We start from the raw sequence: 13814 nt of genomic DNA, 5'->3' as shown, positions 1-13814 counted from the left end.
CATCCCAGCCCTTCACAACAATACACCCCCAGAGACTAAAAGTAGACTGAAAAAATCCCACCCTTTCCTAGTAAAAATCAGAGAGTCAAACGAAGACTATAGAACCTTTTTTTAAAACATATTAACTTTTAGAAAGCATATGAAAAATTATTATAGCCACACTTTGCAAAATAAAGTATTAATACAACAAACTCTTCACTCCTCATACTCCCTTCTACAACAGCGAGAGTCCCAGCAAGTTTTGACAAACTAACTGCCCAGGGTTCACCAATTATTGACAATGAGAAATGATTTTTAGGACATGCACAGCAGGGGAAAACCACTGTTTGACAGTACTGCACCAAAACATAAGAGGTTAAAACAAACCTAAAATTACATGGTTACACTCTCATATCCGAATTTAGCAGAACACAGCATAGACTAGGAGGTACAGCCAAGTCTATGCATTTTAACAAAGAAATGGATGGTCTATGCAAATCATTGGATAAAGGAATTTTTCCCCAAAGCTTAAAAATAACAAAAATTGTTCCAGTGTATAAAAAGGGTGAAAAATGTAACCCCTCAAACTTGAGGTCAGTAACTACCGACCGATTTCTCTTAATCCCATTTTTAGTAAAATATTTGAATGGTGCATTAAAGAGCAACTAAATGATTATTTTTATGAAAATGAGTACATTTGCAAAGAACAATTTGGATTTATAGAAGGTCTTAACACAATCAAGGCTCTAGACAATATTGTAGAAAAGGTATTAGAAAACTTTGAAAATAAACTAATCTCCTCTGCTACCTTGATTGACTTAACAAAAGCATTTGATTGTATTTCACATATCCTACTCATTGATAAACTGCAAAACTATGGAATTAAAAATAAAGAAATAAATTTAATAAAATCATATTTAAGTGGAAGAAAACAAATGGTAACAATAAATAATGAAAAATCAGATTTTAAAATTACAGAGAAAGGAGTTCCACAAGGATCAGTATTAGGACCTTTCCTTTTTATAGTTGCTGTGAACGATTTATAATTTAACATGCCATGTCCAATTGTATTATATGTGGATGATACAACACTTTTAAACTGTGACAAAACTTTAGATAATTTGACAACTAAACAAAATAATTCTATGGGTATGGCTCTGGAATGGTTTAGATCAAATGGATTAATGGTAAATAATAGTAAAACTGAAAAAATAATTTTCTCTCTGAATTGGGAAGTAGTTCAAAGTAGTAAGCCTGTTAAATTACTTGGCATTCACCTAGACAGGTTAAGTTGGAGCTCACATATTAATAGTCTCTGTAAAAAGTTATCTAGGGTTATCTACTTGTTAAGAAAACTAAACAATTTTGTTAACTTGTCCATGTTGATTACAGCCTACTATGCCTTTTTTAATTCTCATCTTCTGTATGGAATTACACTTTGGGGTAATAGCAGTCATGCAGATAGAATTTTTATTTGGCAAAAGAAAGCTCTAAGGACAATTAAATCTATACCAGAAAGAGAGTCATGTTTGCCCATTTTTAAAGAACTTCAAATAATGACATTTCCTAGTATGTATATTTATTCTTGTTTAGTTAGTGTTAAGGAAAATTTGTACCATTTTAAATTTAGGCAAGATATTCATACTCTCAATACAAGGAATAACTACTTACTTAATCAAGTTTCAGTAAGGTTGGAAAAATCAAAAAGTAGCCACATCTTCATGAAGATTAAATTATTTAATAAACTACCTCAGAGAGCTTTTAGTGTAGAAATGAATAGATTTAAGTTAGTGTTAAGTAAATGGTTAAAAATGAATGCTTTCTACTCTGTTGACAAATATTTAACATGTGATATTAATACCCTGATTTTTTAATTATATTATAATTTTTATTTACTATTTATACTTAGTTTGTATGTGTCATGTTTATTTATTAAGTTTTAGTTATGAATTTTAATTAATTAATTATTTATTTATGCTTTTAAATATACTATTGTTTTAGGGTAAACGGTTAAATATTGCTGCTATGACTTTGTCTATTACATGTAAATTGCTTAATGACAATAAAATATCTTGAATGACTTCCCAGCTTTTATCGAAAACTATAGTACTGACTGTATAATGTGTGTAGATGACACTACACTCCTTATAAAAAATGTCTCTACCGAAGAACTCTCTACTAACTCACTTACAGCTTTACAAGAAGCTATTAAGTATAGTATATCAAATGACCTGGCATTAAACACTGACAAGACAACACAAGTGCATTTTAGCAGGAAAAAAGGAGTACCCGCAGATGTCCCAGATATAACTGTCCTCAACCAAATCAAATTTCTGGGCTTAACACTTGACAGTGGACTGAAAATGTAAACACAATCTCCAATAAGATAAGTACTGGAATATACATTATGAAACATATAAAAACAGTTTGTACTCAAGCAGCAGCCAATGCTGCGTACTACACACTTGTTGAGTCTCATATAAGATATGGCTTAATCATCTGGGGTAATTCTACTGGAAATCTGAATAAGATTCTAATACTGCAAAAAAGAGCAATTAGATCCCTTGCCAATCTTAAGCCTCAACAAAGCTGCAGTGAAGCATTCAAAACTCTGGGGATATTCACTGTACCAGCTCTTTATATTTACGAATCTATCTTACATATTTAGATCTCAACTCAATGTTAAGTCAAACATATTAATTACCTGGCAATGGTTGTTTATATACAAAGTACAACAAAAACACTATTTTTCATTATCTGTTTTTCTTACAAGGGGCAGTCTATAACAATCACCGTATCCTCAAGAGGTTATTGTGCATCCAGGAATTGTAAGTGTACAGTGGCATAATAGTTTACATTTCAGTGAAATGTTAAAACAACCATTTAAGTCTTTCTGGGGAAATTCACAATCCTCATTCAAAATGACAACAGCATTAAGTTTCCTTACGAATGTAGAGCATTCAAAAAGCAGGTGTTCTGCAGTATTTTCCTGTACATTGCTTAATCTAAAGAGAGTGCACTATCCCTAAAAATACAGACTGTATAGAGATGCTTTATCAAATGACCCATAATCAAGCTCACAATCTACCATTTTGTAATCCTATTTACTGGTGCCAATCTTGTGGTCATATGTGATGGTCACTTTTGTGGACTACAATACTACCCTACTATGACATGAGAGGCATAACAATAGGAATACTGTTCAAAAGATGCACACACATTTTATACAGCCCATTGGCAGCGAAGGCTCTCCAAGCTTTGCTCCCTTGATCAATTTTTAATACAAATGACTGTAGAAAAATAGAGACCAATAGAGTGTAGGAGATTTCTTGGCGCCTATCCCTACTATCACCATATAACAGAATTGTTATCTGTCAGGATTCAAATCCGTTTAACAAAATATTACCCTATTGATATATAACAATATATATATATATATATATATTGTCCTGGCGGAGCAAGTACTTTTTGCGATTCAATGTTTATTGAAATAAATTATATATATATATATATATATATATATATATATATATATATATATCTCTCTTTTGATATATAGAATTTCAATAAAGCTGATTGGGAGATATTGTCATGTAAATTGGAACATGGTATCTGTTTTATTCCTTTACTCTAAACATACAAAATTACTACCATTTTACGGATCTTATTCTGTTCACTGCCAAAAAAAGGTTCCAAGGGAATTTAGAAGAGAATAATATATTCTGGTTGGAGTCAGGAGAGTGAGGACCTCTATCACCATGAAGAGGTTTTCTCCGCCATCTTGTGCTTCACTCCCTCTATACTACTAAAAGAGAAGAGAGGGTAAAATATGTAGAACCTTTGAACTTCACCCTAGCTTCAAGTTGTTTGGTCCCTTTTGAGGAGAATGCCAAACTACCAAAGTCTTTAAAGAACTCAATAATAAATCTGTTTTGAAGCAAGGCAAGAAACCAGAATGTGTTAAAAGTCCAATAGCTCTCATGAGTGTGTTATAAGCTGCTTGAAACTTGCTGTACAATAGAACTTCACTTATTGCCATTGACAGTGATTCTGTGGAACAAGCATCAAACCTGGTCATAGTTACTGTGACCAGGTTCTGGCTCTGGTTTGATAAGAAACTTCTGTAGCATTTTTTTGATTTTATCGGTAGCTTATGATAGTTTGGGAAACAAAACTGCCCTGTAAATTGTTGTTACTCTCTTTGCTTCATTGCAACTCTTAATTTTGCCAGTGTTTGGACCCTGTTTGGCCCTCTTTATCTATCTTATTTACTGGAGTTTAACTATTATTTACCACTGAACTAAATGTAGAATGCAGATGAGGAAAGGTAAACCAGAATAAAAGTAAACAAAGCAGTACTTGGTGAATTGTTATTTACTAAGCAATAATTATTAAACTCGTATTAAATTAATAACATAATGTTTGAACTATTTATTATTAACATTAAAAACTCATATGACAACACAAAACTCTGGACAGTGTTTTTGTACAAGAAAGCTATTGTATAAACAACAAAAATTAGAACAAAAATATAGTTACAAGTTATGTGCTTCACTGTCAAAATTGCACTTCATTCACATTGCACAGCGTGCCTCAAATGTACAAAATATACTCTAGGAGTTTATATATTAGGACTTTGAATATTTACATCACTTCAATACTTAACAAATTCTTTTCATAGAAACCACATATACATAAAAATTAAATTATCACTTTTTTCTTAGGGTAGATGTAACATTAAAAAAGTAACTAACCCAACTCTTAGAAAATAACTACTCAATACAAAAAGTTTAATAATAAATTAACAGCTACAATGTTAAATAACATTTGATTTTAATACATATAATATTAAATTTGATTCCAGTAAAAATGTTGCAATACACGAATGAGCAATGGCACTTATTTATTCTTAATAAACTTATATACATTAGTTTTGCAAAAAAATACTTTTAGTAAATTCGAATTAGAGTATAATCTATGTTGGAAACATATCAAAATAGTTTTAGTTGTTAATCTATAGGATTACAACTCAGCTCGAGTTACGGGTTATTCTTTAACATAGAATATAAATATTAATAAACAAGTTAAACTATGTCTTTTAAATTCTGAGTCGTATAAACTCTGCTGATTTAACCCGAAAATAAATCTAGTATAAATCTATTAAGTAGAGCGGAGATTCGTAGGGGTCAGCGAGAGCCTAGAGGCGGAATGGTGCACGAGGGTCTGTGGGTGTAGTAGATTTAGACGATGCACGACGTGTGCCAGTTGACGTGTCCGATGCTCCTGACGGCTTGCGTGTCACCTTCGTTGATGACAGACCACCGGGAACAGGAGTAGTTGACCCAGATGGAGTTCGCGTTCTGTAATCACCATAAATAACAGAACTACATTATTTGCTATTGTTCCAAAAACTTCAGTCAAACATTACATTTTCTCCATATTATATCAAATACAATTTAATTTGACAGTAAACTACTTGTATTAAATAAACTTCAGAAATGAAAAAGATTCTACTTAAATCAAACAAATGTATCAAAGAAATTAATTAATCCAAACCATCATTACAAAATTGCTATTTCAATATGTTGTACGCCTGATACTAATGCTGCCATAGTTTACAAAAATTCACATCAATACAAAAACAAATCTGATTTGTACATTTTTTGCAAATACTTATATATACTTTCATGTATAGCAATTTTGTCAAATAGCTGCTAGCTATTACATACCAAGGTATTATTTGTTAAAATAAATCCATACAAAAAATCACAAACCAACAACAAAAGTTGTAGTAATACAACAGTATATACCTTATCAACCGAGGGATATTTGATGAAGGAGTTGGTATCCCTGATGTCCAGCTGCATACAAACAAATAAAAAACTGATTCATTTTAAATTTTTTCCCATTTTACAAAATAGTGTTCCCATATTTTATAAGCATTTTTTGAAAAGAAGACAAAATAGATATCAGGTATTAATTATGCACCCTTAATACTCTAAGTATATAAACACTAAGAGTGATGCACAAGACCGGTGACAATATACACATAATTGTAATGTAGTAAGAGCAGATCAACATGAAACAGCTGAGTGTTCACTAAGGCACCTCTTATAATCACATTCCACCAAGACAGGTAAAGGTAGACTCATTCCTACATGGCATCTAAAATGCGTTACACAATCCTTATTGTTGGGATAGTGAACAGTAGAAAAGAGCATTGAGTCAAATAAGTCTATTTATGCGTCATGTTGGTTGCCATCACACCAACTTATACTGAACATACGTCAGGTGATGCTTAATGCACTGAGGTTTCCTACTTCACATAAATTTTTATTAGCGATGATCTGTATTTTGTTTTATTGTGGTATTATATTGATCAATAATTCCACAATTGTTCAATATAACCAGAATTTTCATAATCGTCTCACTGACAAATCAAATAATTAATATTATTAGTAAAAGTGAACTTTAAAAATTAACCAATTTTCAAATGAAAGTCCCAAAGTAAACATAACATAAAATAAAAAGGTTATGTCCATTAACTCTTTGCAATTGAAAAGCCATTGGTTGCTGCTTTTCTCGTGTGCAGCTCATAAAAAGTAAAAAAACTTAACCTTTACTACCCAGCTCTAAAAACTACAAGACATGGCTTTCACCATTTCCGTGCATGGATCCAACCAAAATATATAATATGGGGGAGCAGAGAGCAGTTACTGTAATGAAGGAGTAACGAAGCAATGCAGTGTATACCACTGTCCCTGTGTTTCATCACAATTACTCCTCACAATCAAATGATTGCAGCCATATGGTGCCTTATTGTGCTCGTCCACATGGGCCACTGGCCTATGAAGAATCTTATCAAACAGAATAAAGTACAAGGTTGATGGTACTGATAAAAAGTGCAACGGTCATAGACTGGATTCGAACCTGCGCTATCTATAACTCAGACTCATAAGTCCAACGTCTTACAATGCTCGGCCATCGGCACTCCCATATGTTAATAAACTTCTTGTTCACATGGGGGAGCATAAAGCCATTTCTGTGATGAAGTAGTGCCAAAGTGATGCAGTGTATACCACTGTCCCTGTGTATCATAACAAATGTCTCCGCAGCCATCTGTATGTTAACCAACTTCTTGTTACAATGCAGGAGCAGAGAGCAGTTACTGTAATGAAGTAGTGCCAAAGTGATGCAGTGTATACCACTGTCCCTGTGTATCATAACAAATGTCTCCGCAGCCATCTGTATGTTAACCAACTTCTTGTTACAATGCAGGAGCAGAGAGCAGTTTCTCAGTTGACAAAACCAAATTTTCTCACACGTTAAAGCAGACATTTTATAAATATTGCTTCTATTGTATTCCTGTTGTATTTAATATTTAACCTGATGAGCATGTTGGATTGATGACTGAAGGATTCTGTCGGCCAGTTCAGTCCTGTTGCTGTTAGGTTGAGCAAGGTAGAAACATAATGTTCAATTGATACACCAGTCTTCTTTAGAAATTAACTTTGTGATTCAATTTGATTATATGAAGAATTTCAGATTAGCTGAATTTTTAAATCAGAGAACATTTTTCCTTCCACTGGGTGCAAGTCTCTACCTAATTAGGTGGTTCTTCATTTCATACATACAACTGACATGAAATATAAAGTTAAGTCTACCTAGCCTTAATCATTGAATGTTAGATGTGATCTTCAGAGTTTACAATGAAGTCAATTTTATTACTTAGAAAACCTGTGAAATGAATGTAACAGTGTTGGTGAAACAACACATCATGAAACGTTATTGAACAGTTACAAAAATCACCATACACCAAAGAATTAATGAACTTCAGACAAACATTTCCATAAAGCTTTGCAGAGCCAAAAATTCACATTTAGGTTAAAGTAAAACAATTAAGTACTTATTTTTTCAAATGGACGAAAGTGACTAAATACAGTAAGTTTCCAGCACTGTGAAGAAATTTAACTGGTATCACATTTTCAAAGTCAAAATGCTTTCAGTTTAATAAAGTAACTGACGCTATTGTTATCTATGTCATGCATTTTACTATCTTGAAGCTAACCTATGAGCAAACTTAATAACTTGTGTAATTAAAAATTACAAAATACAACTAATTAAGACAGTAACTTCTGTCTTTGCTCAATAAAAACCAATGTAAATAAAACATTTTAACACATTAATGTGAGTGTCAGCAAGACCAATTGATTAAATATTAATTTTAGAAGGGAGATCATTTTGTCATTGTATACAAAAAAAAAACCATGTAAATAAAATCATGGAAATAAAACAAAAATAAAATTATAAAACATTTTAACACATTAATTTGATTGGCAGTAAAGCCAATTAATTAAATAATAATTTTAAGAGAGATATTAATTACGCCCCTACTTAAAGCTCTTAATGCAAAATGCAAACAAATATTTGTGTAAGCATAAAAGAATGGAATACATATTTTTTATAAATAGGAAAAGATATAAGTTCAAAATAATATAGTGACATTTGTAGCATGGTATAAACTTTTTATGACAGCGCATCAACTATCAGAATATTTGAACACAACAAATAAAGTTAAGTAGGGTTTGTACAAAATACGTAAAGACTAGTGATGGGCCAATTCCAAAATCGTTCTTTCGATTTTTGATTCCGATACTTATATTATTTGTTACTAAGAAATAAAAATATAGCCCAATTCTAAAAAAATAGTATCAGGCTTAGGGATGAGTCAATAAAGAAACAATTCAATTCTGAGACCAGATAACATAATTTGATCTTGATACCGATTTCTGTATGAATAATAATAATTAATATAGGATAGAATGAGCAAGCTTACCTTTACCAGACTGGAAGGTCATCTTCTTCATCAGAGAAAAAGGAACACTTTCTTTGAAGATGAAGAGAAATATCCCTCCAGTCTGATAAAAGTAAGTCTTCTAAATTATCATGTTAAAGCCTGGCTTTTGCCCTCTTTAATCATAATAACAAGTAGTATACGTTAAGTGATTTTGTTTTTTATTATTAAAGTAAATCAGACCAGTAGAAGTGGCCAGACAAAAAGTTTCAAACCACCCTTAGCCATTATAAACATTTTAAGACATAAACATGTATATATTCTTCTACAAGAACATATACATATTTATAAAACTACACAGATTACGATATACATGCAAATGTCTATTTACTGCTGAGGAGACATCTGCACATAGACTCAACAGATTCCTGGTCATAAAGACGTAACAAATAGAAACTATATATAGAAATATTATTTATAAAAGTACGACAAAAAACACGTTTTAGCAATCGATAATTTGCGTATTGCCAATCAGTTGAATAGACACAGTAGACGGCGGCATTGCGCGATAATCAATATAAAAAATATGAGCAAAATATTATTTTTAATTTATATATTATTGTATCTATATAGTTTTTATACGTAAACTACGACAATAACACTTTCAGGCAATCGTTATTATATGTACTGCCGATCAGCTATCGTCCACAAAGAATCTTATTTGAAGATTTAGAGGATTCGAGATTCAGCTTTGACACATTACTAAATGGGTTATTGTAAAATCGTTACTTTTTAAAGTGTATTTTGAGAAATTTTGTTAATTAGATTCTTATTTTGTAATAAATTACTTTGAAAATATTGAAACCAGAATCAAGTGAATTGCGGTATTGAGAATTGTCGATTCCTAGATACAGCTAAGAATTGGAATTGGATATTAGAATCGACCCATCCCTAGTAGATTTTACTGAATTAATAAGAAATGAACTATAAATGTAGCCATAAAAAGTGTTATTTAAAGAAAAGAATCAACTGATTTTATTATTAACCATATTGTATTTTGAAAGTTATCCTTACTATTAAAAGTTAGACTGTCAAGACGTTTTTCTAATTTCATAGTTTAAAATAAAACTATCAATTAGCCTACATAATTATTAAAACTAAATCCTTTTTATATAATGAAATAATAATGAGCAATTCCAATTATAAAATTCTAAATCAAAAGAGAAAATGATGAGTGTAACATTGTAATAAAAATGATGAGCGGACAGCATGACTATAACAAACAACACAGCGAGCGAACGAGCGCAAGCATGCCACACTCATGCTACAATACCCTGATGAGGAAGAGGACGACAGAGTCGTGTTGGTAGCATCGAGCATTGCCAACCCAACGTATACAGGGATCCGAGATCGGCTGCTGATAACCACAAAGTAACATTATCAGACCAGGCCTCTTCAGTAGCAAGTGTAAATATAATAAATAAATACATAAAAATTATGATAGTTAAACAATATGTTGTTGAGATTATTCACAATTCTCATGCAGAATAGAGAGCGAAGAAAATCACTCTTTAAGCTTCCTATGTACAGAAATTAAAGCATGTTTGGACGTAAATCAACCAAACAATACTATATCCATATTAAAACTAAACCAATCTGTTTTAAATCTCTTTAAGTCTAATTAAATTAAATCAGATTATTTAAATCACAAAGGAAGATTATAATAATTATCTAATTTTTTTAAATACTCAGTTCCAGCAAAAAAGCTTTGCTTTTGTAGTTGATTTTCTCTTCCCTAAATATTGTGACTAGAAGTCTTAATTCTTAGATCTTCATCTTGGAAGTTGATAAATTTCCATAAAACACAATACCGTACATGTTTAAAAAAAAAACAAATATCATCAATTTTATTTCACCGTCATCAAAAAAATTATTTTTATCTAAGAACAATTACTTACCTCAAGAACTGATTAGAATTTTGCCATCAATTTAGACTCTTGTTCAGAATTTTTATTCTTTATAGATTTATATTCCCAATGCCAATAATGCAAACAATATCAAACAGCAACACGCATCGATTCTGAGTGACAGTGAGAGAAAACCCTTAGTTCCGCACATAATGGTAATAGTACTTTACTTAGTGGAAAATCCTCTTTATTTACACATTTTTAATTGAAAGACACTGTAAATCGGATAAGCAGTTGGGCTGACTAAAGTACTTTAAATAATATTATTGGACTAGTAAATATTTTTCTGGCACTTACATACTTAAAATAAACCCAAACTGGCAATAGGATGTTATTACTATAACAATTAAAAACCAATTGCTATAGTAATAACAAATGTTTTAATGTTTGTTCATTCTCAAAGCAAATAAAAAATGGGCATAACTATTTCCTGAACCAATACTTACTAATACAGATAGACCTTATTTATTATGTATTATGATTGATGAGGGCCAGCATTAGTTACCTGGAGGGAGTAGAGTTACTGGCGATGGTGGGAATACTAGAGGCTCGAGGTATCGATGACCTAGCAATCAACATTAGTGTGTTAGGTTTGGTTAGGATATCTACTCGTACTAGGACAAGGAGGCTCTTTCACTAATTTATCACTTTTTATAGGTGTACTTTACAGCAGTAGGTTTGGAAACACTGGCAAATATGTACACCTCTATGACAACAGTCTGTGCACACTGCACTATATTCATATTTCTATACGTTTGTCTACTAAATAAAGAGTGTGAGATAAAAAAGGTTGATTTTGAATAAAGTAAATTATATCAATCAGAAAGCTTGCACAATATTATGTTAGGATGGTCTACAATGATAAACATGTACTAAAAAAACTAAATGATAAAAATTTCATAACAAGAAACTAAATACCTGTAGTAAAAGCTCAACTAGTGAAAGAAGAATAAATGCATAACTTTTATGCTGGAAAAAGTACTGAAAGACTTGATATAATGCAAAAGATAATTAAAATTTAAAAAAAATTGTCAATACAGTTTCAGACTACCACAAAAAAATAAGATGTGTTCTACTAAAAATCTCAATATCTTTTTTTTTACAACAAAAATATCATATTTAGCCAATGTAAAAAAATAGCCAATAATAAATATGTAAATGTGGTAAAAATCTGAGAGAGAAAGAGCCTACATTTGTCCATTGTGAAGGAATGTTACATGAGTCACTACTAACTTGATTGACTTTAAGGATTACTATAAACTAAACAAACCACCAGGAAAGTGACATTAATTTGTAAATTGTTAGTACTACATTGTCAAGGCCAGATTAACAACAATGCAATCTGAATGAACAACTATATTATTATTTTGGTAACACATTTAACATTAATACAGTCAAAATATTTTACATAAGAATTATTTAAGTTATATGACATTTAAAACATCAAACAGTTTTGATAAGTTCATAAAAACAAAACAAAATAATTTCTTTAGGGTCATTTGAAAATCTTTATTTTAAATAAATTAATACAGTGGTTTATTATCAGTTATAACAATTGACTGGAGAAAAATAGAAATTTAATTTAATTTCTTACTCCACTCATAATACAAAATTATTCTGGATTAATCTGTAACATCCAAGGCACCATCTAGTAAATGTGCTAAATTCACTTCTTAATCTGCTCTTCAGTTACATCTGTTATTTTCTATAAACTTGTGGTACTTTATTCGTGTGTTTAGGCATAACATATCATAGAAACATATGAAATGTATGATACTTACTTAACCGAAGAAGTGGATGTGGAAGAGGTGGTGAGACCGGAGGGAGACCTAGTACGACTGGCACTACCGTTGACAGTCGGTACTGTTAGCTTGCGTGGAGTAGCGGTGCCACTCGACCTTGCGGACAGCGAAGCAGTTGACCTCCTCGGGATACGACTAGGTGTTCCATCATCTGTACATACCAGGTGTAGATAATGAAACATCAACGGTTTTGTCATGAATCAACAGTGTTAACTGAGAAGTGCTATTATTATTTGTTTGATGGACTTATTTTGTGGGTACTGAGGTAAAGAAATTTGGAAATCAAAACCAAAAATGAAAGAGTGAACAGAAGACCTGTATAAGAAATAAATAATGGCCCAAATGGGTGCAATGTTACCTGTATGAGAAAAAATTAAAACAGATTGTGTTGATCAACCTGTTATAGACAATACTCAACCATCTTTTTCATAGCAGGGAATTTTTTATTATTTCTTGCTATATGAACTTAAATACTTTAAATCTCTAGGGAAAATAAAATGTTTGAATTAACTACTCTTTCAAATTGCCATTGTCTTAACCCTCCGAGTGGTGAAAGACGCTGCAGCGTCTATTTACGTAAGCCTTTTTTGTTAAGCGGTTTATAAAAACATTCCGCGACGTATACGCGCTGAAGTGGTATGGATAGAAAGAACAGATTCCAATGTTTAATTTCATATAGTATTTTATTGTACTGGCTATACGTTTTGTTTACTGTATGCCGATTTTAAACGCCCTTGGCCAGTCGCGGTAATAGAACAGTCGCGGCTGGATGCAAAGAAAGACTATGTGTTGTCCTCCTCGGTAGACTAATGGATATAGTCTCGGCTCTCTAACTGAGAGATTACGGGTTCAAATCCCGGGGAGGGCACATCAGGAATAAACATAAAATAGCCAGTGTTCAATGAAGCCGTCATAGCTTAAAGCTGAGGCTTAAAAAAAAAGAACAAAAAAGAAAAAAAGACTATGTGCTTTATGTGGACCCACAAAAAAAGAGGTAAAAGCCACTTTTGGTGTCCAGCCTGCAATTGTGGAGTTCACAGAGAGTGCTTTCCTTACTTGGAACATTATTGGAGGCCTCTAAGGCCTGGAAGAAAGAGGAGGAAATAAGATGCCTCAGATACAGACTAAAATGTCAAAAAAACTGGTGTGCATAGTTGTTTTTATGTAATTAGTGTTAGTGTTTTTTTTTTAGTTCATTCAAACTGTGTGTTTTTCAAATTGAAATTAAATTTAGAACAAAACTGCTATCATGAATAGTTTATTTTGCTATTT

The 13814-nt window shown here is 31.8% G+C and overlaps 1 protein-coding gene across 33 annotated transcripts in view; it reads right to left on the bottom strand.

Moving 5' to 3' along the window:
- Positions 1-4335: 4335 nt before the first annotated feature.
- LOC124367590 (dystonin) overlaps positions 4336-13814 on the bottom strand; it is a 389529-nt gene continuing 380050 nt past the window's right edge. For 22 of the 33 annotated variants that reach the window (XM_046824584.1, XM_046824679.1, XM_046824572.1 and 19 more), the window contains 5 exons: positions 12522-12693; positions 11246-11305; positions 10107-10190; positions 5790-5840; positions 4336-5339 (listed from right to left, as the gene is read on the bottom strand). In XM_046824584.1, coding sequence (XP_046680540.1) covers positions 5177-5339; positions 5790-5840; positions 10107-10190; positions 11246-11305; positions 12522-12693 — 530 coding nt within the window. In that variant the 3' untranslated portion in view covers positions 4336-5176. The remainder of the gene's footprint in view (positions 5340-5789; positions 5841-10106; positions 10191-11245; positions 11306-12521; positions 12694-13814) is intronic. The other 11 variants (XM_046824728.1, XM_046824823.1, XM_046824564.1 and 8 more) reach the window with 10 other exon arrangements.

This window comes from Homalodisca vitripennis, chromosome 1, assembly GCF_021130785.1.
Source record: "Homalodisca vitripennis isolate AUS2020 chromosome 1, UT_GWSS_2.1, whole genome shotgun sequence".
Classification (NCBI taxonomy): Eukaryota; Metazoa; Arthropoda; class Insecta; order Hemiptera; family Cicadellidae; genus Homalodisca; species Homalodisca vitripennis.
The sequence above is the reverse complement of the archived record's forward strand: the minus strand, read 5'-3'. Positions and strand labels throughout refer to the sequence as shown.